General features: G+C 38.0%; 2 protein-coding genes across 5 annotated transcripts in view; one reads left to right on the forward strand and one right to left on the reverse strand.

Annotated features, from left to right (window-relative positions):
- Nucleotides 1-558: 558 nt before the first annotated feature.
- LOC102222999 (phosphatidylinositol 4-kinase alpha) overlaps nucleotides 559-19,874 on the reverse strand; it is a 31,234-nt gene continuing 11,918 nt past the window's right edge. The window contains exons 20-55 of one of the 3 annotated variants that reach the window (XM_023343510.1): nucleotides 15,091-15,199; nucleotides 14,374-14,510; nucleotides 14,158-14,291; nucleotides 13,976-14,058; nucleotides 13,826-13,896; nucleotides 13,617-13,741; nucleotides 13,462-13,543; nucleotides 12,672-12,755; nucleotides 12,317-12,406; nucleotides 12,058-12,177; nucleotides 10,897-10,911; nucleotides 10,657-10,749; nucleotides 10,416-10,572; nucleotides 10,189-10,316; nucleotides 9,933-10,091; nucleotides 9,109-9,260; nucleotides 8,887-8,994; nucleotides 8,650-8,777; nucleotides 8,272-8,388; nucleotides 8,092-8,171; nucleotides 7,790-7,989; nucleotides 7,519-7,609; nucleotides 6,473-6,640; nucleotides 6,296-6,349; nucleotides 6,083-6,203; nucleotides 5,841-5,970; nucleotides 4,440-4,583; nucleotides 4,270-4,340; nucleotides 4,068-4,171; nucleotides 3,875-3,979; nucleotides 3,156-3,281; nucleotides 2,943-3,063; nucleotides 2,159-2,318; nucleotides 1,868-1,957; nucleotides 1,681-1,764; nucleotides 559-1,591 (exon numbers count right to left, since the gene is read on the reverse strand). In XM_023343510.1, coding sequence (XP_023199278.1) covers nucleotides 1,540-1,591; nucleotides 1,681-1,764; nucleotides 1,868-1,957; nucleotides 2,159-2,318; nucleotides 2,943-3,063; nucleotides 3,156-3,281; nucleotides 3,875-3,979; nucleotides 4,068-4,171; nucleotides 4,270-4,340; nucleotides 4,440-4,583; nucleotides 5,841-5,970; nucleotides 6,083-6,203; nucleotides 6,296-6,349; nucleotides 6,473-6,640; nucleotides 7,519-7,609; nucleotides 7,790-7,989; nucleotides 8,092-8,171; nucleotides 8,272-8,388; nucleotides 8,650-8,777; nucleotides 8,887-8,994; nucleotides 9,109-9,260; nucleotides 9,933-10,091; nucleotides 10,189-10,316; nucleotides 10,416-10,572; nucleotides 10,657-10,749; nucleotides 10,897-10,911; nucleotides 12,058-12,177; nucleotides 12,317-12,406; nucleotides 12,672-12,755; nucleotides 13,462-13,543; nucleotides 13,617-13,741; nucleotides 13,826-13,896; nucleotides 13,976-14,058; nucleotides 14,158-14,291; nucleotides 14,374-14,510; nucleotides 15,091-15,199 — 3,993 coding nt within the window. In that variant the 3' untranslated portion in view covers nucleotides 559-1,539. Of the gene's footprint in view, nucleotides 1,592-1,680; nucleotides 1,765-1,867; nucleotides 1,958-2,158; nucleotides 2,319-2,942; nucleotides 3,064-3,155; nucleotides 3,282-3,874; nucleotides 3,980-4,067; nucleotides 4,172-4,269; nucleotides 4,341-4,439; nucleotides 4,584-5,840; nucleotides 5,971-6,082; nucleotides 6,204-6,295; nucleotides 6,350-6,472; nucleotides 6,641-7,518; nucleotides 7,610-7,789; nucleotides 7,990-8,091; nucleotides 8,172-8,271; nucleotides 8,431-8,649; nucleotides 8,778-8,886; nucleotides 8,995-9,108; nucleotides 9,261-9,932; nucleotides 10,092-10,188; nucleotides 10,317-10,415; nucleotides 10,573-10,656; nucleotides 10,750-10,896; nucleotides 10,912-12,057; nucleotides 12,178-12,316; nucleotides 12,407-12,671; nucleotides 12,756-13,461; nucleotides 13,544-13,616; nucleotides 13,742-13,825; nucleotides 13,897-13,975; nucleotides 14,059-14,157; nucleotides 14,292-14,373; nucleotides 14,511-15,090; nucleotides 15,200-19,874 lie in introns of all 3 variants that reach the window. The other 2 variants (XM_023343508.1, XM_005794839.3) reach the window with 2 other exon arrangements.
- On the forward strand, nucleotides 15,499-19,112 carry serpind1 (serpin family D member 1). Of its 2 annotated transcripts, XM_023343511.1 has the most exons (7): nucleotides 15,499-15,593; nucleotides 15,718-15,981; nucleotides 16,132-16,775; nucleotides 16,855-17,003; nucleotides 18,047-18,171; nucleotides 18,601-18,745; nucleotides 18,826-19,017. In XM_023343511.1, exons 2-7 carry the CDS (start codon nucleotides 15,719-15,721, stop codon nucleotides 19,015-19,017), a joined length of 1,518 nt encoding a protein of 505 aa, XP_023199279.1. In that variant the 5' UTR covers nucleotides 15,499-15,593; nucleotide 15,718. The 2 variants fall into 2 exon arrangements, with proteins under 2 accessions (XP_023199279.1, XP_005794895.1); XM_005794838.3 differs by lacking the exon at nucleotides 15,499-15,593 and having other exon boundaries at nucleotides 15,719-15,981; nucleotides 18,826-19,112.

A 19,874-nucleotide genomic window follows, 5' to 3' on the forward strand; every position in this document is an offset into this window, starting at 1 on the left:
TAATTACAAGGATTACACTCCTACAGTGGCAAAGTCAATAACATGATGCAATCTGAAATAGTTCCTCAGCTGGATAAAATTTTACCATCTGGCTTTAAATTGTCACCTGAGTGAATCGGAATAGTGCTGGAATAAACTGAACTGATTTGACATTAATTTGAACCAGTTTGATTCTGGAAAATTGGATATAAATTGGAATCTGTTTACTTTGTCTTGATGATATTTGGTGAAACTTATGAATAAACTGAATCAAACTATTTCCTCTTTCCCACCCAATGAAGCTCAGTAAATCTATATTAAAACATATGTTTAGTTAAGATACAACTCTATGTTGTAAAAAGCATGTTTTAAAAATTAAGAAATTATGTAAGAGTATTTTTTACTTTGAACAGTTTTATTTTACATACAGACTTGCGTTAAAAATTTTGTTTCATTTTCCTTCTTTTCCCTTTGTTCCTTAAATGTCAGGTGTATTTGACACAAGTTCGTAAAATCAAAATAGATTTTAAACTGAATCTACCACCAGATGTCCTATTTAAGATTTATGTTGGAACATAGAAAACAGTTTTTTTTAGTTAATAGAACTTTATTTAGTTACATATCTGCATTCTCATTCAAAAGGCAAGAAAATAGAAAAGGAGACAGAAGATGGATCATGGATATAAATATACAAAGAGTATAGTTTGTTTTTATAACAGTAACAATCAAGAAATTAAATTAAACCATATTTGACATGAGGCACAGCCATCTGAATTACCAAAAGCAAATTCTGCCAGAAGCCACATTGGACACAAGCCAAATGGTAATTAACATTTAACTTCGTGCAACTGCCCAACATTAAAAATGTACCATAACATTGTCCCACAGACAACAAAAAACTTTGCTTTCAGTGGGCCACCTTCTCCTTGTCATACTTTGGCAAAGATACATATTTACAAGTCAGTCTTGATGTTTTCCAGAACTTGTGCGCAACGTTTCACCCGTTGAAATGGAAAATAAGAAAAACTCCAAAATACACCGTGACACCCATGCAGACACAGTCAAGTCTGCCTGCAAAAACACATGGCAACTCCAGCTGGTTCATTAAAAAGAGAAGCACAGTAGTACAGTCAGGATATAGTACAGGATGACTGAATAGGCCACATTGGTCAGAACTGGTACACGTTTACTTCTGTTACCATAAAATATCCACTTACGGTCAAATTCCAAACCAAAATTAAGATCATCAGAAGCTACATTCACAAATAGTACAATTAAGAACTTGGCACAAACTCTGACAAAGTATTTACTGAACGTGCAGATTAACGAGAGACACTCGTTGAAATACACAGAAGTCAAGATGCTAGTGCAACCGTACAATAATTAGGAGTAAGATTGATTTCAAAATAACACAATAAATAAAGGATGATAAAGCAAATACTAAGGACAATATCCAACAACCAGCAAAAACAACTAAGTTGCAGTTTCCAGACGGGAATTCAACAAAAGGCACACACATTATGTACCGGCCAACAGACGCACATGCTCAGGCACTGACGTTTAGTATGGGATCTGGTTTTGGTAGTACTGGAGCATATCGTACGTTCGGCTCCTGTATGAAAAAGAAAACAGGAATCAGTCAAGGAAAAAAAATTCTGGAATTTACCATTAAAGAATGAAACATGGATAAAATTCACCGACCTGTTGCTGAGGAAACAGTTCTGGATGACTTTAATGATGAAGGAAGCTGCATCTTTCTCACTCAAACCAGGGTTGAATCGTTGACTGCATGTGCAGAAACATTATAAGCAACAACAGCTAATGGCATTTTAAACACGAGTGTGTTCATTCAGAACCACTAAATCACTAAAAGTCGAGCGAGACTCACGTGAGTAGTTTGATGGTCTGCCCTCTGAAGCAGGGAAGTCCTGTGTCCAGCATGAGATTTACTAAAGAGACCACTGCGTCCATGTAGGGCCTGAATCAATGCAGGAAAATGTATCATTATTATTACTTCAAATTTCACTGTGCTCTAGGTTGGTGGTAATGGGCAATCTCATTACAAAAAGCCACAAGTTAGTTCCTGACATTTATTGGATTAATTAAACATTGCCTGTTTTTCATCAGTCCTCCTGAGATTGGGGACTAAAGATGGGCTTCAGTCTCTTTGCGAGCTCACCTCACAGCCAGGTATCCCCTCACACACATCTCCATGAACCATTTGAAAGGCGTCGCCTCCATCTTCCCACCCATGATCATCACCATCTCATCCGTCAGCTTGATATCCGGCTCCCAGCCGAGATTCCCTCCAGGAGAACTTTCAAACATGAACCCAAAGTCTAAAAGGCATAAACAGCCATAAACGTGATGGTTAAAGGTTGGGATTAGCTGGTGCAAGACAATAACATAATATTTTGCCACTATAAATATGCATGAGGCTACTTTAAAACAGCTATAAATATTGTGAACAAAAGATAAAATAGAAGGAATAACTATACATTCAAAGATTTTTTTTCACTGTAGCTATAATTAGTGACGCCCAACAATTTCTAGAAAAAAATTTAACTGATATCATTATTATACTATATTTCAATATATACTTTACTTTGTAAAGCACTCATTTTCTAGACATATTTAATTGGTTGAGAGAACATGGCATTTAATTAGGGAAGATGTGTGTTAATATCAGAAAAAAAGAAAAGAAAAAAACTCAGACTCACTGACAGAACTGCAGCAAGAAATTTGAAACTCTGCTATATAAATGAAAAATAAATATATTTTAAGGTTCTTTTTTTTTTTACACATCTTCACCAGGAGTACCAATATATGTGAGAGGCTCTATATATTTTGCAAATGTTGCCAGACTTTTTAAAGTTTTCTTTTCATGGACAAATGTTGTGCGAAACTGTTGCAAAAACATTCCAGAGAGATGACAACAAAAAAGATGCTTCAGAGGTGCCCACCAATGTGAATGAGATGGCCCTGGCTGTCCAGCATGATGTTGCCGTTGTGTCTGTCTTTTATCTGCAGCAGGAAGAGCAGCAAGCTGTACGCTGCCATACTGCGGATGAAGTTATATCGTGCCTGGAAAGACAAGCGTCAGTGGAGATGTTAGTTTACACTGCGGCGTCAGGAATGTTTGGATGAATAATGTCAGGAAGCCTGTGTGAGTTTACCTTCTGAAATGCGAGTGTGGATTCGTCTCCATACTGATTCCTGAAGTAATCGTACATGCCAAAGTCGGTCTGTCGGCCCAGTTGGTCCCGAGACTTACAGTTCGGGATGCACTCAATCACTCCACACTAAGAAAGCAGAGATATTACACATATTTTAAAAGGTAGGGACAAGGGTGTAGAAAATGGATGGATGGATGGATGAATTTAATAGTTTGTAGTTTCTATTTAAGGTCTACTCTGTAGTAACTAAGTAAATAAAGATCAAGCACATTTTTCATATTAGCGCCACAATTTCCAGCCCCTGAAGCTGGATTTCAAAGTTACATTGAGAAATTCACTTTAAATTTAAAGTTAATAAACTTGTAAAATAGTGATGCTTTCAACCTGCTAAAACAAGACAACGTGTGCATGTATGTGTGTATCTTTTAGACGTGACGGGGTACAAAGTATCTGCCAAATATTTTTCCTTTCACTTATTTTCTTTTTAGAAATAAAATAAATAAAACGGTTGCTAATTACACACTATTTTAGACTTTACAGGAACCCTATGTGAATCGGTATCTCTTATTTTACGAGGGTTTTGAGTTGGTATGTTTTAGTTCTTGAAAGCTTTTGTACAATTAATTTGGACTAGTTATCCTCCTATACTCCCTTTGCCTACAGGTACAAATTTTGTGATGTTTTTTGACTTCTTAGTGTCAGGAAGAGTAAAGTCTTACTCCAGGTGCTGTGGCGACCACTCTGTACGGAAATACATAGAGATCCAGCCCCACCATCTGGAAGATGTTCTTGAACAGGCTGATGATCTGCAGAGCCAACATGTCCTGAAAACACACAAACAAACAAAATGGTAAGAGAAAGATCATCTGTTAAAAGATGACATCAGGGAGGGTTGATGTGCGCAATTGAGACCTGTCTGCAGTCATCTCCAACTTTGAAGATTGCCGCCTGCCAGCATGTACTGGCCTTTTCCTCAACGTCCGTCTCATCCTCAGAACGTAAATGGCACTGAAGACCTGAAGGAAGTTGTTCAAAATATTGAGAATATATAAATCTTTCAATGTTCTGGGCAATTTATCACACAAAGTTGAAAACTTTGTTTAACCAACAGTACCTTCTTTTTCTAGCTCACTCACTCTACATCTCTTAACTTTGAACTTGGCCAAGTACGGTGCTTTGGCAGCGCTGAGTAAAGGTGCAAAAGGGAGAAAATTAATTTTAAACTTTTTACATACAAAGATAATTTGCTAATACTGATCATTTGTGGTTGATTTGGAGGCCCACCTCTGCATGGGAGTACCGGACTTATAATCTATGTCCAAAACTATGGCCTCAGGGTTACTGGGAAGGTAACAGCCATACTGGACTTTAATCTGCGCCAATGCCTCCAGACAGGCTTTCTTCCTCTCTTCCCCTTTAGGAATAGGTCTAAAACAAAGACAAACCAAAACAAGTTAAAAAGTTTTCCAATCTTTGTGTTTGAATGTTTGTTACTTAGACTACTGAGCTCTATGGGCATCAAACTAAATGACTTCAGACCACAAGTGACAGAGTTCTTCTGATGCAAGTCACAGAGGAGAGTCACTAATACTAAGTGGAGGCCTTCCCTGTTGTTGCAATTAGTGCTGTAATGAGGGCAGAGGGGAAACTTTCTGTCTCTTGTGAGCTGACAGAGCACCTTCTCTCAGAAACCAGCTCATTGGCTCCACATATTCACTGACATATGGTAACACAGCAAAGTGTTTTCCAGGGCAATAGATAATGAAAATGACAGAGGAGCAAATAGTCACTAAATTAATGAACAACAAAGGGATTCAGAGGCAGGAAGTGAAACAAAACACCTTTGCCACTGGGAAAACGCATCATAACCCTCAACAGATTACTTGCCGTGTTCTCCTTAACAAAAACTACTCACTAGTAACTTTAAGACTAAAAGAGAAGATCAGCATTCTTTATGTTTCACTCACTGTCAGTAAGTTTGACTATAAATGTATGTATTGGTACCATGACCTAACAGTATTTAACCAGGAAAAATGGTTAAATACTGACGATATAAAAGATATAGACTTGAATGTATGTCCTTTATACATTCAAATGTATAGAGAATAAAGTTAGGAGTGTTACAGGAATTATAAAAAATAGTAAGTTGGAATAATTTAAAAAATTGTGAAGCTCTTTTTTTTTTATGTCAGTCGTCATTAGAACTTTGCAAAGAGATTGATGTCAAGAACCTTTTTTTGTACCAATAAGGATCATTTACATGAGACATTTCATGATGGTGGTGTTTCTGTAAATAGTAACATTATACATCAGTTTTGCCCACTCCTCCCATGGTGGTTGTAAATGCTATTATTGTCACTTTTGAGTTTTATTATGCTTTTTTCCTGTGCTACAACAGTGAAAACCTCATTTTTTTTCTCATCCCTTAAGCCAATCAATGAACGGCGCCTGTTCACATCACATTTTGGTCCTGCTCAGCTTCAATGATCCCTGCTCCCAATCAGGGATTAAAAAAGCAAGTATTAGGCTGGAAAAACTAGTAATGGAAACCTTTACAAAGTGGACTGAGTACAGCAGAACCGAGTTTAGTAGAGTCAGTGGAAAATGGGAACGTGATACTTCAGGGTAGAAAAAAAACAGCCTTTAAAGGATGGAGTTAGGTTCAGGTTTAAAGAGTGCTCCTACTTGATAATGGCGGACACATTGGTGATCTTGTTGAAGAAGTCAAACTCCCTTTGGTAAAAGTCTTTGGCTGGGCCAGACAGAGATCCAGTGATCTCCTCCACCATCTCTTCCAGCAGATCCCCAATGTCCGCTGAATAAACAAACAAAAACAAAAATAAAAACCTGACTGTTTTTTTTTACAGTCTTAACCCCTCTGGATGTGTTGTTTGTGTGCTCATGTTGATTCTGGATAAATATCTCACGGTCTTTCTGGTGTCCTTCCTCATCCAGGAATATGTTGGTCTTCATGTTCCAGATGAACTGGTGAGCCAACAGCTGAGACTTCTGAGCGGCCCACAGGATGTACTCTCTCACGTAGCCCATCTAGATTCAAATGTATGCAGGATAAAGTTAGGAGTGCAAGCACACTGTAAGAGTTTAAATAAATTTGCCACATCAGAAAATTAAGTGCCCACCTTATCATACCGAAGGGCTTGGACAATTTGAGGAATGTAAAATAAAATGGCATCCTACGACAAAATAAATGAGAAAAAAATACTTTTAATGCATCCATTTTGACTTATCAATACAAATTAAATAGCTTTTACAATACTAATAGTAATTGTACATATTTTACGTGTGTATTTGCATACAGGAGGAAAGGAGCGTAGCACTTTCACCCCATACTGGGCCGTGAGAGGGTGAGGAGGGTACATGGAGGAGAAGTATGACAGTCCAGTTGGTGGATCTGCTGGGGCCCAGCACAGGATATGACTCAGTTCTGGGGAGTCTGCATCAATGGTATGGCAGGTCACCAAGAACTGAAGGAAAAAGTATGAAGAATATAACTTAGCCAACATTTACATCACTTGGCTAACAAGGTGCAAAGAAAAGCCTCCTGAGGAAGCTCTGTTTATGAGTCATTTAGGTGTGTGTACAAATAAAACAGGTATACATTGTCAAAATGAATTATGTAGAAAATGATCCAGCTCTTTGGGGATGGCTGGTCTCCATCTCCCCTGTTTCTTCTTTAAACACAGAGCTCATTAAGTGTTTGTTCAAGCAGAGCAAAACGACAAGGACAACAGGAGCCTTCCAGAGCAAAACATCAACTATGAGATCAGTGAGCAGCTTTTAATCAAAAACTTTAAAGTTACAAACTCTGTTTAACTTGATCCATCATAAAGATATCAGTTTATTAGGTACATTAATTTCTGGCATAAAAATAAAACATTGCATCTCCTGTGAAACATGGCAGTAGCAGAATATTGAGCTAATCTGAAGTTAATTCAAATGGAAATGGTTTGATTTGGAGAAGTGGTTTGCCTTGAAATATTTTGCCATAATCTAAATTAAAAAACAAAACTTGAAATGTTAACAGTGGTGTGCACGCTTTCGCCAGAAATAGGTATTTTTTAAATGTCTTTTTTAACTACAAATGCATTAACAACTATCTAGATCAGTGTTTCCCAACCCTGGTCCTCAAGGCACACTGCCCTGCATGTTTTAGGTATTTCCTTGCTTCAGTCCAGCTGATTTCAATTGATAACTGATTAACAGGCGTTTGTTGAACTGCAATCAGTTGAATCAGGCACATTAAAGCAGGGGAACCTCTAAAACATGCAGGACAGTGTGCCTTGAGGACCAGGGTTGGGAAACACTGATCTAGATGAATCGCATTTTTATGGCAAGCACTAACCTTTACTGCTTCAGGAACGTCACACACAGCAGCCGGATCCATTCGTACCAGACGTGTCACTTCAGACACAATAGACTTTGAGTTTTTAAATCTGAAACACACAAGACAAAACGGAGAATGCACGCACTGATGAAGAAGCAACTATAAAGATTTTAAAAAATAAAAGGATTCACCCTCTAAAAACTGAACTTCAATATTTACGAACAAATGAAAAACGAATACATATTTTTAATTAAACCTATTTAGGTTTAATTCCTGTTTATTTGTGTACCTGGCAGGCAGCTGCAGAGCCAGGTAGGGAGATATAGTCCAGGCCATGTTGACATTGTCTTTCCCCTGTTTTTCTGACAAACTGATATATTTGGACCTCCAGTTGGCAATGCTGGTTTCCACTGACTGCTCTGTTGCGATGGCGAGCTCCTGAGTGGATAACGGGTTGTACCAGATCGTCAGACGCTCGATCTCACTAGCCTGGGGAAAAGCATAAAGACCTTTCATCATCAAGGACCAGGTTCCGTACTTGCCTTTACAACAGTATATTTACAAATTACAAAAGTTAATGAAGGTGAATACCAGTAAAGCCAGTAACAGAACCCTGTGTTTCATGTAATATTTGTGCAGCTCAGATCCTCGGTTGTTTTCTTTAGAGAGTCCTAAAAAAAAAAAAATGACGGAAACAGACGAGTGATCAGTATGTTTATAGGAAACCAAAATAAGAAGGAAGGTTTAACTATGGTATTCTGAGAGTTTCACCTGACTTCTTGGAAATGGTGGACATCCCGGAGGTCAAGGGGTAAGTGTTGATCCATCCCTGGGTAATCTGCTGCCTCTGACCAACAGCTGCGTCCAGACTGTTCCGGCTATCTGCAACTGCCATTACAGATAGGCTTTTCAATGACATCTCCTGGGGATCTAGACAAACACTAGCATCATAAAGCCATCCTAAATTCAGAACACATGTACGGTTTCTGAAAATCCTGGAAAAGCAGAAGCTGTTTTTTTTCCCCATAAATCTGATTTGACTAGTAAGAAAATTTCTTTTAGAGTGAGATATTAGTGAAATCTCAGTGTGTCTGAATGGATGATTCATTCATTTCCTGTGAAAGACTAGACCGTTAGTCAATGTTCTACCTGGTGGGACCAGCTGGGTGGCAGTCAGGTACTTCTTGTCAGACAGCAGGCAGGCATAGAACTTTATCATTATACTGATGTCTTCTCTGAGCCTCTTATCTGCCTGAGTGGGAAATCTGGGTGCAACACTACAGAAAAGCAGAGATGAAAAAGGTTTTTACAACAAAATGTTCAGTTTAAAATCCAAAAATATAGATTTCTATTCAATCTAAACTCATTTTATACATGATTTTGTACCTGAAGAAGTCAAAGGCTGTGGAATAGATCTTTTCTCGCAGCATATTTCTGATAGTGGCGTTTGTCACAACATCAGCATGTAGTAGAGTTAAACCCAAAGTCAGCAGTCTGAAGGGAAGAAAAGTTTATGATATACTGTGATAGTTCAGTGGTTTTTCATTATTTTTACTAAACAGAGTGATATTTAAATCATTTTACTGTTTTGATGATAACACGTAATACCTGAATCTTGGTCCAATGGCAGCAACGTGTCGATTCATGTTGCTTTTGGATCCTCCAATATTTAGTGAAAGAGATCTCTGCAAAATGGAAATGAAGATCTCCACCTGGTCTGCACTGCTGTATTTGGCTATCTCAAACCTCTGCACCAGGAACTGAAAGCAGAACAGGAAAAAGTTTGGTGTGAGTTAGTATTAAAACAGTCCAGCATTACGTACGGGACTAACAAGAATGTTTTCCTTCTTAAAACAATTCAGAACAGCTGTACTAATAATCCCATTTCTATATTTTGAGAGGTCAACCAAGAAGCTCATTTAAAAATTGTGTCTGTATTAATTAAATTCTTTAAACTGCTTTCTGAATGCAAATAGGATGAGAAAAAAATCCACTGAAATGCAAAAATAAGCAAAACTATCCAAATTTCAGTCATCGCTAAAACACTCTGATGTTTACAGTTACAACTTGCCAAAATGTGAAAAGTTCAAGATTCTGAATACTTTTTCCAGGTATGTAAACCTTTAGTCTTCTAATTTTTAAACACCTTACTGAGAGTGCATAAGCACATTTTAAGTGTTCTTCCCACACTAAAGTGGATTTTTTGTACGATTTGGTAGGGCTATTGTGTAAGGTCTGTAAAAACCAAAACTATGAACTAACACTCAGTCAGGTAGCAGTTGAACAAAGTATAAGCATGTGATTTCTGATAAACATTTGAATTGTGCCTTCTACAATTTTACATTACTTTAACATTACCATAACACTAGTGAAACTAAAACATAAAAATCGAAAAAGCAAAGATCAGAACTGAACAATTGCATCTGACTGACCTCTATCCAGAGGAAGTGAGGTACGACATCGGGAGCGCAGGGTGCAGGCTGGCTTTCCTCCGAGACAGCCAGGGGTCCGGCCCCGGCTTGAGATTCTGAAAACAAACCCATCTTCAGCTCCACGCTCATCTGCCACGCTCCGGCCATCTCACGCATGAACTAAAATGGAAAGAATTATGATATTTAAACACAAAGATGCACAGGCGTTTTTTAATGCATTGGTGACATATTTTCAAAATATGTAGGAAATACATACTGGCACTTCCAGCCCACTGTGTGCAGCAAGCAGCCATTCCCAGCAGGCGATAGCAGTTTCCATCCCATGCTCTGAAAACATCTTTAGCGGAGACCAGCACAGATGGTGGAGCAGCTGTGGATCACAGTCTGAAATACAACTTAGATTAACTCACTGAAAGCACAAAATCATATTGCAAATTCATATTTTGATTTTATGAGACGGAATGGCGGAGAGCTGGTACTCACTTTTGGTATTTATAAGCAGAGCAGCCATCTGGAACATGCATTGTGTGAAGGCTTCAGGATCTTTTCTTTCTAGAGTGCTGGTCATCTGACTGATCATCAGCTGGGTAAGATCAGAGCTGCTGTGAGATCTCTCTGAAAACTGGATCATACCAACCACCTAAAGAAAAAAAACACAAACAGATTAAGGAGTCATGCAATCTGAAGAAAATCTGCAGGAAACAAATTTAATGCTAATCTTTACCTCTCCAGTGTAGCGGTTTCTTAGGTTGAGTGATGCCATAAAATTGGAGTAATCCTTCTTCACACACTCTGGTCTCTCTGTCAGCTGAGTGATCTACACAAAAAACACTCTTTGTAAAGCTTAAGACCAAACAGTGAAAAGCCTGTAGAGTAAAACATGCATCTGTGCAGTAACAGTTTAAGATAAAATTATTGCACAATGCTTAAACCTTGTCTCTCTGTATTTAGTGTTGAGACCAACCTGGGGGAAAGCAGCCTAGTGTTGGAAGCACATTGGAAGACAGCATCAGTTTAACCAGTTAGCCAAATGGGTAACCAGCCATTCAACCCAACCGTCCATTACGGGTAAGTAACCAGGTAAGCCGTAAATCAGCCAAGCAACCAGGAAGGCAGTTTGGTGCAGTTAAATAAAGACAAAATACAACAAATGAAGCAAATAAAAAGACAAATTGAGCAGAATGCAAGCACAGGAACATATAAGAAATGCTCAGCAAGCAAAATAACGTCACACAGAGAATGCACACACACACCATACAGTACCATAAACAGCCAGATATTGGTTGCTTACAGGCCAACTGTATGGATTTCAAACTGAATATAACATGTTTGCACAAAACAAACACTTCATCAGTGGCAAGAAAAAAGCCAAGTGGCTGCTGTAAATGGCACATGTGCTCTTGTAAAAGAAAGCAATTAATACCAAAGTTTATTAAGCAGCCAACCAATAGGGCAATAACTCAGCAATATAAGGTTGCGATATTTATTAAAGGTACTGATAATATGTATATTGATGATGACCAGTAACAGATATGTGTTATATAATTCTGTACACTTTCAACACTATGAAAATACATGACCACACGGCTGACATTGCTCCCTTCAGTCCTTCGAGGCATTACTGTTACATGCTGAAACAAATGTCACATGATCAACTCCTCCACCCCCACCCAAAACACACACACAAGTGGCAAAAAGATAAAAGTCAACACTGTCCATTAATACCTCCCCAGGTTTACTTATTGCACCAAAACAGATATGTTAAAAATGAATAACATCGGCAGATACCGGCGTTAATCTCCATTCATGCTGTATAATTTTGACAGCATGAAACAGAAATATTAATGTGAACCCATTTTTTGTTTTGTTTTTTGTTTCACTGAGGTTCTGTGTTGTATCATCACTACCCTCCAGAAAAAAAAATTCAAATAAATTATTAAATTGCAATTCATGCCCAAGATGTAAACTGTATTTACTTACATCTGGCTAAAAGGGTTTAGTAATTGCTTGCCATTCAATGGCTACATTACAATTTTTATAGCCTCATAGTCTTTATTTTTGTTTAAATCTAATATTTACAATTATGATGATTTGAAGTATGTATTATTGTGTATCTGTGACTCACCCCCAGTATAGTGCTCTGCCTGTTGTAGCCTGCAAAGTGCAGAATGCTTTCTGTGGCCATGGCGAGGCCTGTGTGCTGACTGAGTCCTGACACCCAAATATGATGTTTGTTCAGGTACTCCTGCATGAAAATTACCAGAAAACATTAACCTCATAAAATAATTTTGTAAAGTCAACCTGACTTGATTATTCTGGCAAAAAAAAAAAAATTCCATTCACTTTATTAAATCTGATAGTCATCCATAAAACAAGAAACCTACCTGTAGGTGGGACTTGGTGACTGAAGGGGCCCATTTCATTGCTTCTTTTAAGATCTCACCACAGCGTGCTGCAAAGTCCTTAACGATGCTCTGCAATGAAATGCAAATGTAAAACTTATTAATCAAGAACATGAGCAAATATTTTCACTAAATGGGTACAGAAGTTAGCTTCACTCTTTAACTTATTTCAGCACATTATCAAAAACCAATACGTGTACCAGTTATCACAAACTGTTCACATTATTTTTCGTTATAAAATATACTCCGAGGATTCACACTAAAATTAATACATATGTCTAAAATAATACTACTCTGCCCTCTAGTGTCCAAATGTGGTTTCACAAGTCGGACTCACCTCTCGAGCTTCATATGTGTCCGGAACAGTAATCCTGTGAGGTGTGTCTGGGATGTCATAGTAAGGTTGATCTTTGTGAATGTCCTAAATAAAGAACAAGAAAATGTATCATTTATTATAAAACTTCAAACATTTAAACCATTACAACTGTTGGGCCGGGAGGCAAAAATAACACAGTAAGTGAAAATAATGCCCTCTAATGCAAGTTAGCGCTCACCTTTTCATACCACAAAGCAGAAACAGCTACGTTTGTTTATATAATAATTAAGCAAAGCAAAAGGATAGAATCCTGCATTTTACCAGAGAAATATGCAGGATACTTGCATATTTTTTTTAATAGTTGCTCTTTTTTATCCAATGAATACTGCAAGAAAACTCCCGCTGAGTGTGTAAAAAATTACTGTTATTGGTTTTTACTTAAACCTCAAGATTAGTGCCTTCATAAGTTATTAAAATGCTTATTGACTGTTATATATTTAATAACAAAAAAAAAATCTGTGAACAAATTTCTGCCTGTTCTTTTAGTGTATTTCCAAAGTTGTTGTTTTTTTTTTTTGTTTGTTTTAAGTTTTTAATGCTGGCATACTTTGATATTCTTATCTACCACCTCAAGTTCAAACTGCACAATTTTTCCATTCAATACATTTAAAAATTTGGAAAATGTCCTTGTTTTGTGTCCGTACTTTATGCTAAGTAGTGCTGGTAAAACCTGCCCAACTGAGAACAACAGCTTTCAACAATCATCACATTGAGGGATTTTTTTCCCCATCAGCTTCTAGTGCATACTTACAGCATTTAAAGACAGAGAGAGTGTCTGCAAAATATCCAACATGGTCTTTAGGACTCTACCACTCCACAGAAGATGAGGGAAGCTTTAAAAGGACACAAACATTAGCTGAGACAATTTATTAAAAATCCGAGCATATATAAACTTCGTCGACTCACGTTTCAGCCAGACCAGAGAGGTATTTGTCTGCCACCCTGCGTATTCTCTTGTGAGTGTGGTTAAAGTTGACCAATAAGAACTGAGCATGTCGCTCCAGCTCCTCTTCATGTTCTTTAGTTTTTGTCTAAAACAAGAAAAATGCAAAAATGCTCATAATCCCAAACTGAAGAATTAAGTCTTTGCCTGTTCAGAGATTACACTCATCTACCTTTTCAGCCATCATCTGGAGGAAGACATCAAATACCTTATCACCCACACAAATGACGCACTGCAGCATTCCTGTAGGAAAAACATTGAGTATAGGAAGTTAATCATAAACGACAAATAATATGTGAACTAAAGTGGTTTAAGCCCTCACCAGATTTATCTTTTTGGATGGCTTTGTCCTCAAAGTACCGAAACATCACTTGGAACCTGTCAGCATCGTTGGCTCGGGACATCCTGACAGTAAAAGTGTGAGAAAACTATCAAAGAACTGCACATAGCAATTTTAATATATCATGGAAGAGACAGGTCAAGTATAAAGGCAGATGAGCTGACCTCATGTATTCTAATCGGTAGACAGAGAGCAGGTAGGTGGACATGGCAAAGTCAAGCTTGTTGATGAGGACAGCGCCTTCAGGAGAAGGGTCGAGCAGATTGACAACTGTGGATCGCAGTTCACTCAACTCGGCCTAGAAGACAGAGATTCACAATCTAACAACCTGCTGCTGCAATTTAATCAAATTTAGAGCATGTAGCTATTTAAGAGTGTACCGGCGTCACTGTGTCATTTTTCAGAGCTGAGTTGTACTGCAGCTCAGAACGAAGAGGCTCTCCACTTGGGAAGGTAAGGAGAGGAGATTTTGTGGCGATTTCACACACGCCTTCGTACCATTCCTCTGGCCAAAGCCCTGAAAACACAGCACATCAAATATGTATATACATCAATAAACTAATGAAATAGACCTATATTGACTAAGCATGTATCCATGACACAGTAGTTTTGACAACCACCTTTAGCTACAGTAAATTCAAGTCCCATCTCCTGTATGACTTCAGTCTGTCGTGTCATCATGGAAGACTTTTGGCTCACAATTCTTTCACAGATTGCTTAGTTTTTTTCTGCACAGGTTTATTAAAGATCCAAACACATATTTTCAATCAAACCGAGGCTTACAATTTGAGTGGGTCTTTGTAATATGTCGATTTTGGTCTTTTTTGACCATATTTTTCTAAATAAGCCGCTCTGTTTAGGATCCTTGACTTGTTAATGATTCAGCTGGGGCCGATCTTCAGCTGTCAGAGAGATGGCTTCACATCTGACACTAGAATACTTGTGATTAACTCTTCATATGAATTTGGTAACTTATGGCCAATAAAGCAAGCCAAAATATGAAATTGTAAGTGCCAACTCTTTTTATTTTAGGTCCTTCAGAAGTGCTGAAGTTTTGCAAAGATGATGAATGCAATAGGAGTCAATCTCCTGCTCACCTGATCCTTCCGCAGCAAAACCCATGACCACAGAGTACAACCAGAAGTCCCTGAAAAGCTTCTGGAGACGAGGCTTGGCCTCCTTTATCGGTGAAAGTCGCCTGGTCAACTGTAAGTTTGAAAAAAATAATAAAAAAAATGATGACAAATGTAGGATAATTACTACTCCAGAGGAATACGTTTAACTATTCCCAATGCAAACAGCTAAATTAGTTGTTACATGCAAGAAACAAGTCAAAGAAAGACCTATAAATTAGACAAAAAGTTTTAAAAGGACATGTTAGCATAGAGGAAATTAATTAATTAATAATTAATCAGAATAAACATTTTTTTTAACAAAGGAGATGAACTGTGAAGAGTTAAAGGTTTTAGTCAGTCAGCGGACTTTTTGGACTGTTTGATCTGGTCTATTTGTTCAAGAGAAGCACACATCAAAGTTCAGTTTTGAATTCTTCGTCCTACAAACAAAATCAGCACAGAACTTCCCACCAGTCACAGTAAAGGTAAGATACTTTACAGACTGCTAATTTACACAGAAATCCTTGGTTTTTTATCTTGTTTAGTAGAATCTATTTGTCAAATCATTGAAACATTTTGCTCTAAACGTTTTATTTGCTCTGCCTTCAGGATGTGGGTCTTCACCGTCATTTCTGTGGTGTGTATGCTGGCCAGTCCGTCTCTGGCCGGCATTAAAGAGCTCAGTTCCCACTTCAATGACCCAAATCCAAACCCTAGAGGCTTACAGCCAGGTAGTCCAGTGGATGTCGAGGCCATTCCTTTGGACTTCCACAAAGAAAACACTGTCACCAATGACCTCGTTTTTGACGGCTTTGAGGATGAAGATTATATTGACTTTGATAAGATCCTGGCCGCAGGAAGTGATGATTACATGTAAGTTTCAGGGGATTTGTTTGTGTTGGATAACTTATTGAAAATAACTTTAATAATGGGGTATACACAATCTCAAAGTAGTATATTTTAGGACATAAATTCCAGTTAAATTTATTTTGAAACATGCATTATGAATTTAATAATTTTCAGTGAGGGGGATGAGATCGACGAGATAGCCACACCGGCCCCAGACATCGATGTCTTTGCCGAGTCGTCCGACCCGAAGATTCGCCGAGCCAGACTCCTACGGCTCTTCCATGGTCATTCTCGCCTTCAGCGCCTCAACATGGTGAACGCTCGCTTTGGCTTTAATCTCTACAGAAGTATCCGTAACGACGTCAACCAGACTGACAACATCCTGCTGGCACCTGCTGGGATCTCCATCGCCATGGGGATGATGTCTCTAGGTGCTGGATCTGAAACTCACCATCAGATCTACAAAGCCTTGGGATTCGCAGAGTTTGTCAATGCTAGTCATCACTACGACAACACAACAGTCCATAAGCTGTTCAGGAAGTTGACGCACAGGCTTTTCAGGAGGAACTTTGGCTACACGCTCCGGTCTGTCAATGACGTCTACCTTAAAAAAAACGTGTCAGTAAAAGAAACCTTCCGCACCGAAACGAAGGCCTATTATTTTGCCGAGCCACAGTCAGTAGACTTCAGAGAGCCAGCATTCCTGAACAAGGCCAACCGCCGCATTGAAAAACTAACCAAAGGGCTGATCAAGGAACCGCTGAAGAGTATGGATCCAAATATGGTGCTGATGCTACTTAACTACCTGTACTTCAAAGGTGAGAGAAATACAATTTTGCAATGAAGTAATGTCAAAGCATAAATGTTAATGACAGTCTTTGGTCCTTGTACAAACAGGGACGTGGGAGCAGAAATTCCCGAAAGAAATGACTTACTACCGAAACTTTAGAGTTAATGACAAAACAAATGTACGCGTGCCGATGATGATGAACAAGGGGAACTACCTGGCTGCTGCCGACCATGAGCTGGAGTGTGACATCCTGCAGGTGGGTGGCTTTATACAGATTAGAGCTGAACAATATCAGGAGAATTGAGGTAATTAGTTGAGTATTCCAAGGACAACGATTTACCCATGTTTTTCTCACCACTCTCTTTCCTCTCCATTATCATGGGTTCATGTTATGATGATCCCACCATTTTCCATGAGCTTTAGCCTTTTGACCAAAATCTAGATCATGTGTTGGTGTAAAGGACAGTGGGACTTCATCTGACTGAGCTCATAAATCAAGTCACTGAGTATGAATGCAGGATGTCTGCACAGTTATAGCCTACCAACTATTGCATTCAGGAAATTCTTTGCAATTGCAATATTATATATGTTTTCACTCAGTGAGTCAAAAAGCAAAATCTTGATAAGTGAAATGCTAAAATTGAGGTGTGATGTGGCAAATCAAAGATGAAGCAACAACTCCACTTCTCATGCATTACTAGATTTTTGTCCTTAGACAAAAATGGAAGAAATTCAACAAGGAAAAAAAAGTCTGGAGAAGCAACATTTTTTCCAAACTCATCCAGACCTAAGAAACATTAAAAGCAAATTTCAGAATTTTCAGGACAGCATAGGAACTCCTGTATCAATAAGTATCCAATCAAGTAAAATCAATAAATAACTTCATAGTAAAATTGTCTCCTTCAGCAAGAATCAAAAGCGGGTGAAAACAAATGGCTTTTCATCAGGAATTTTAAAATGACTGAATCAGAGTAAACCAACCTGTCAAAGGCAGGTTCTGAATCAAAGAGGGTTCCACAGTAACTGCTTTGTTGTTCTTAAATTAAATGGGTTACAGGACAATGTAGGGAGACTAAAAAAGCTGCAATGTTGGTTTTTCTCACCTGTTAAAGGGTACTGTAGGTATAGTTTGTAGACTGATGCCTTCATGATGACTGATTGCCCTGAATAGTTATTACAATGACAATGGAGACTGAATATTTTGTGCAGCTCTAAACTTTATATTCAACAATAATGTCAGACAAGCACACAAAATAATCCATAATAAGCTAACCAGCATATAAACCTTCTTATCTTCAGCTTCCATACACAGGAAACATCAGCATGCTCATTGCTTTGCCAAGAAAGATCACTGGCATGAGGACGCTGGAGCAGCAGATTTCACCAACTGTTGTCAACAAGTGGCTCAAGAACATGACAAACAGGTCGGTCACAAGCAAATATTTAAAATGACCGTATTTGCCGTTTACAAAGCAGTCCATCACTGCATTTGCTGTTACACAAATGGACAGAAAGAAATAGTTGTGATGCTGAGTAATCACTGCAATAGGGACTTACTGGAAATGCAACAGAACATTTAAATTTAGCACCTGCAAAAACTTCTTTAACAGTATGAACGTTCAATAGAAATGTCCTGTCGCAATAAATAAGCTGTAATCAGCATGTGCAGCAAAGACATGCAAAAAACAGGAATATGAATTATTAGACTAGTAAAACTTTATATCTTCAGCAACAGGGTAAATATCAGCAAGGTAACACAATATTTACTCTTGCTGAGTAATAAACTTTTCAGTGGAAATAGTGCAGATTTAGTTGTGCTTAATTGTGACGACAGCATACTTTGTCTCTGCTAGGACTCGTGAGGTCTCGTTACCTCGCTTCAAACTGGAGCAAAACTATGACCTAATGGAAAATCTGAAGGAGATGGGACTCACTGACATTTTCAAGGAGAGTGGAGATTTCAGTGGAATGACTTCAGAAAAAGTTGCCTTGAACTGGGTGAGTAAAACAGAGAAATGCCAACATCACGGTCTTCACCATCTTTTTATATTCTGAAATATTTAATGGTGTTATTGCAGCTGAAGCACCAGGGAACCATCACTGTGAACGAGGAGGGAACAGAAGCTGCTGCCCTGACTCAAGTGGGGTTCATGCCGCTCTCCTCTCAGATTCGCTTCACAGTGGATCATCCGTTCCTGTTCCTGATCTACGAGCACCGCACAGACTGCCTCGTGTTCATTGGCCGGGTGGTAAACCCCTCACAGAACTGATCATCTAAACAATTTGAAACAACTTCTCAGGAGTCTCTTTTCTTTTTTAAAAACAATTTAGACTCAGAATGAACACTTAAACTTCTTCAAATTGATCAAAGTACGAAGTCTGTGTAATTGGCTCACTGTACGCTTGTTATCTGTCTGTTAATGTTTTATAATTTACAAGGTGGGTGGAGAAGTGTGCAGACATTATTATGTCACTGTAGATACTCTAATGCTGTACTGTGGTGATTTCAAACAAAATGTAAAAACACCACAGATGGTGAGATAATAAAATACATAACACCAAATCAGAAAAGCGAATAAAATCTGTTTTTGTTCAAATTCTTCTTAAATGAAGAAAAGTGTCTAAATTTGGTTTAATAACTTACTTTCAACTAACCTAAAACTCCTGAGGTAAACATAATGACAAAGTACTATTTTATATAAACATATTTAGTAGGTCAGTTTTTAATACTAAAACACAAAGAACGCATCAGATTGAATTTTACAAACACAATGTCCTTACAGAGCTCCGGTCGCAACAACTTCTTACACATGCAATTTGTGTTCATAATCTCCAAAATATCAATGTTTTTATTACCTGGGCAGAGGCTGCTCTGTTCAAAATATGTTTGCCTCAAGAAATGATCTCCTATATGATTTTATTTTTATTTTCCCCCATTTAGAAATTCATAAAGCTTGAAAATAATACCTATTTAGTCATAAATCTTAACATTGATTCCTTTCTAAACTTTTGATGTTAACTGATTTTTGACACCTTGAATTTAAAACGGCTGCAGTCATGAGATTGATTTTGTTATTTATTGTTTTTGATTTTTGCTATTTTTCTTATTCTTTAAGTAAATGTCAAA

The sequence above is a fragment of the Xiphophorus maculatus genome, chromosome 12, assembly GCF_002775205.1.
Source record: "Xiphophorus maculatus strain JP 163 A chromosome 12, X_maculatus-5.0-male, whole genome shotgun sequence".
Taxonomy (NCBI): domain Eukaryota; kingdom Metazoa; phylum Chordata; class Actinopteri; order Cyprinodontiformes; family Poeciliidae; genus Xiphophorus; species Xiphophorus maculatus.